At 32.0% G+C, this 2329-nt stretch overlaps 1 protein-coding gene across 1 annotated transcript in view; it reads left to right on the forward strand.

Annotated features, from left to right (window-relative positions):
* The window catches only part of LOC123007723 (pupal cuticle protein 36-like), a 3624-nt gene extending 2491 nt beyond the window's left edge, over positions 1–1133 (forward strand). The window contains exon 3 of the mRNA XM_044403140.1: positions 531–1133. Coding sequence (XP_044259075.1) covers positions 531–1057 — 527 coding nt within the window. The 3' untranslated portion in view covers positions 1058–1133. The remainder of the gene's footprint in view (positions 1–530) is intronic.
* The last annotated feature ends 1196 nt before the right edge of the window (positions 1134–2329 follow it).

Raw genomic sequence — 2329 nt, forward strand, 5'->3', positions numbered from 1 at the left:
CTCAACTTTATTTTTTATTTTCGTTATTATATTTTCCACACTGGTTTTTCTTTTCTTTTTTGTTGTTAATATAAGCATTTATTTTCTTACTTCTTGCAAAAATTTAATGCAAATTATCTCTTGAAACTTTGAAAATCAAAATAAGTTTTCTCTAAAAAAACTAAAATCTAATCATTTCTTGTCTGATTTTTATCTTTCATTTTTTCATGAGCCACCATTTTTTCATTATCATATTTTCACACTTGCTTTTTCTTTTTTTCTGTGTTATAATTACCATTTTTTTTATCTTCTTACTTTTTTTAAAGTAATTTGAAACGTTACTTCTTTTAAAGTATCTTTTATAATGTCAAAAAACAGTAAATGGAGCAAAAATTGTTATTTTCAACAATAAAAAGCTTTAAATTTAACCATTTCCTGATTGATTTTCATTTGATGCAACGTTTTTTTTGTACATATTTTTGAGAGAGGTCGAAAAGTGTTCATTCCTGGCCTTCTACTACCTACCTCTATTACCGCCCTCGTTTTCTAAGCATCTACCAGTGAATATTTGTTAATTTTTTCATCATTTCTCTCTAGTTACGAAACCGAAAACCGCATCTCTCACGAGGAATCCGGTCAATTGAAAAATCCTGGTACCGATAACGAAATCAGTTCAGTTCAAGGCCAATTCTCTTACACCGGTGACGATGGTGCAACTTATAGTATCACTTATACAGCTGATGAAAACGGGTTCCGTCCTGAAGGAGCGCATCTTCCTGTTGCACCCCCAATTCCTGCTGAAATCCTGAAAGCTCTGGAGCAAAATGCCGCTGATGAAGCTGCTGGTATTGTAGACGATGGGCAATATCGTGCTGAGCATCAAGGTGAAGGTGCTGGAGGTGCTGGAGGGTTCTCAGGAGCGACTGGTGGTGCTGGTGGGTTCTCAGGAGCGACTGGTGGTGCTGGAAAGTTCTCAGGAGCGACTGGTGGGGCTGGAGGGTTCTCAGGAGCGGTTTCGAACCAGTACCTTGGACCCAAACCTAGCTCGAGTTCGGGTTCCGGCGGATACAGATACTAAATAATCGACTGCAACAAGGCTGTATTTTATTATTTATTGTTAAAAACTACAAAAATAGAGCAATTTTTATGGTAAATTTTCGTGGTTTCATTTATAATTTAATTAAATCCAATCGGAAAAATGCAAAACTTGGAAACCTTTCAATTTCTTAAAGTTTGGAGTTCGGACGTGAGCGATATTAAATAATATTGATACACAAAACTTTTCAATATTAAATTTCAATTTAAACTTCAATAAATTTCACTTGAAGCTTTTGAAGAGTAAAAATTCAACACTTGTTAAAATTATAACAAGGAAGTAATCGCCTGGAATGTTATCTCGTTAAATACAATACTTTGATGAGTTTTTTTAAATAAAATCTACAAAAGTAGTGAAATCCAAACCAGACGCCTCTTTTATACTATGACTCGCTCCGTTGTAGCGCAAAATTGGACACATCTCGATATGTAAATGAATGAGTATTGTTTCACGGCTCTCACATTCTCCTACAATCAGATACAAAGACAACAAACGTGTAAAAATACCAAGATAAACGTTTACAATTAATTGTGCAACACCTGACTAGCAAAACTTGCAATTTCTATTGTAACAATTTATTTATCTTGAGTCTAATTGTTGTTTTTCTTGTATGTTTAGAACTAGTTTAATATTCATCATGTGGTAGTTTGTTAATTAATGTTACTGTTGTCAAGTAAATAAAACTGGATTAAATTGAAATAACTTAGATAAGGGAAAAAATTGCTAAAACGTGGGTTAGATCCTTTGATGAAAATGTGCCAAGCTACATTGTGTTAACTGGTAAAACGTTTTGTACATAAATCCCTTCTATTTCCTTCAAGTTCTACTTCGGTGATCTTAATCGACCAATTTTCAGTACAGAAAAATCGCAGCGCAAAACAGAACTTCAAAATAAACACAACAAGAATTGGGAAACATAAAGATAAAACACAGTTTCTGCTATACTGAAATGGTTTTATTTGCAATTAGTTTCTCAAATGAAATAAATCAGAGATTTTACACAGAATTGTCAAAATTATTTAATAACAAAAAAAGTAAATAGCACAGAATAAAATATATTAAAAAAGTCAAAGAAACGCTTTCTGACACATTTTTATTACAATCATAAAAATTCATTTTCTTATTTCTTGGTAAAAATTTCTTAAAAAAGGTAGTGAGTGGCACAAGAATCAAATCTTTGCTTTTAAAAATAAAATTCTTTTGCAAATTAAAATTTAATCATTTCATTAACGTTTATTTTCTTATTTTTTGCAA

This window comes from Tribolium madens, unplaced genomic scaffold, assembly GCF_015345945.1.
Source record: "Tribolium madens isolate multiple individuals breed KSU strain unplaced genomic scaffold, Tmad_KSU_1.1 Scaffold_3;HRSCAF=73;Tcas5.2_LG2, whole genome shotgun sequence".
Classification (NCBI taxonomy): domain Eukaryota; kingdom Metazoa; phylum Arthropoda; class Insecta; order Coleoptera; family Tenebrionidae; genus Tribolium; species Tribolium madens.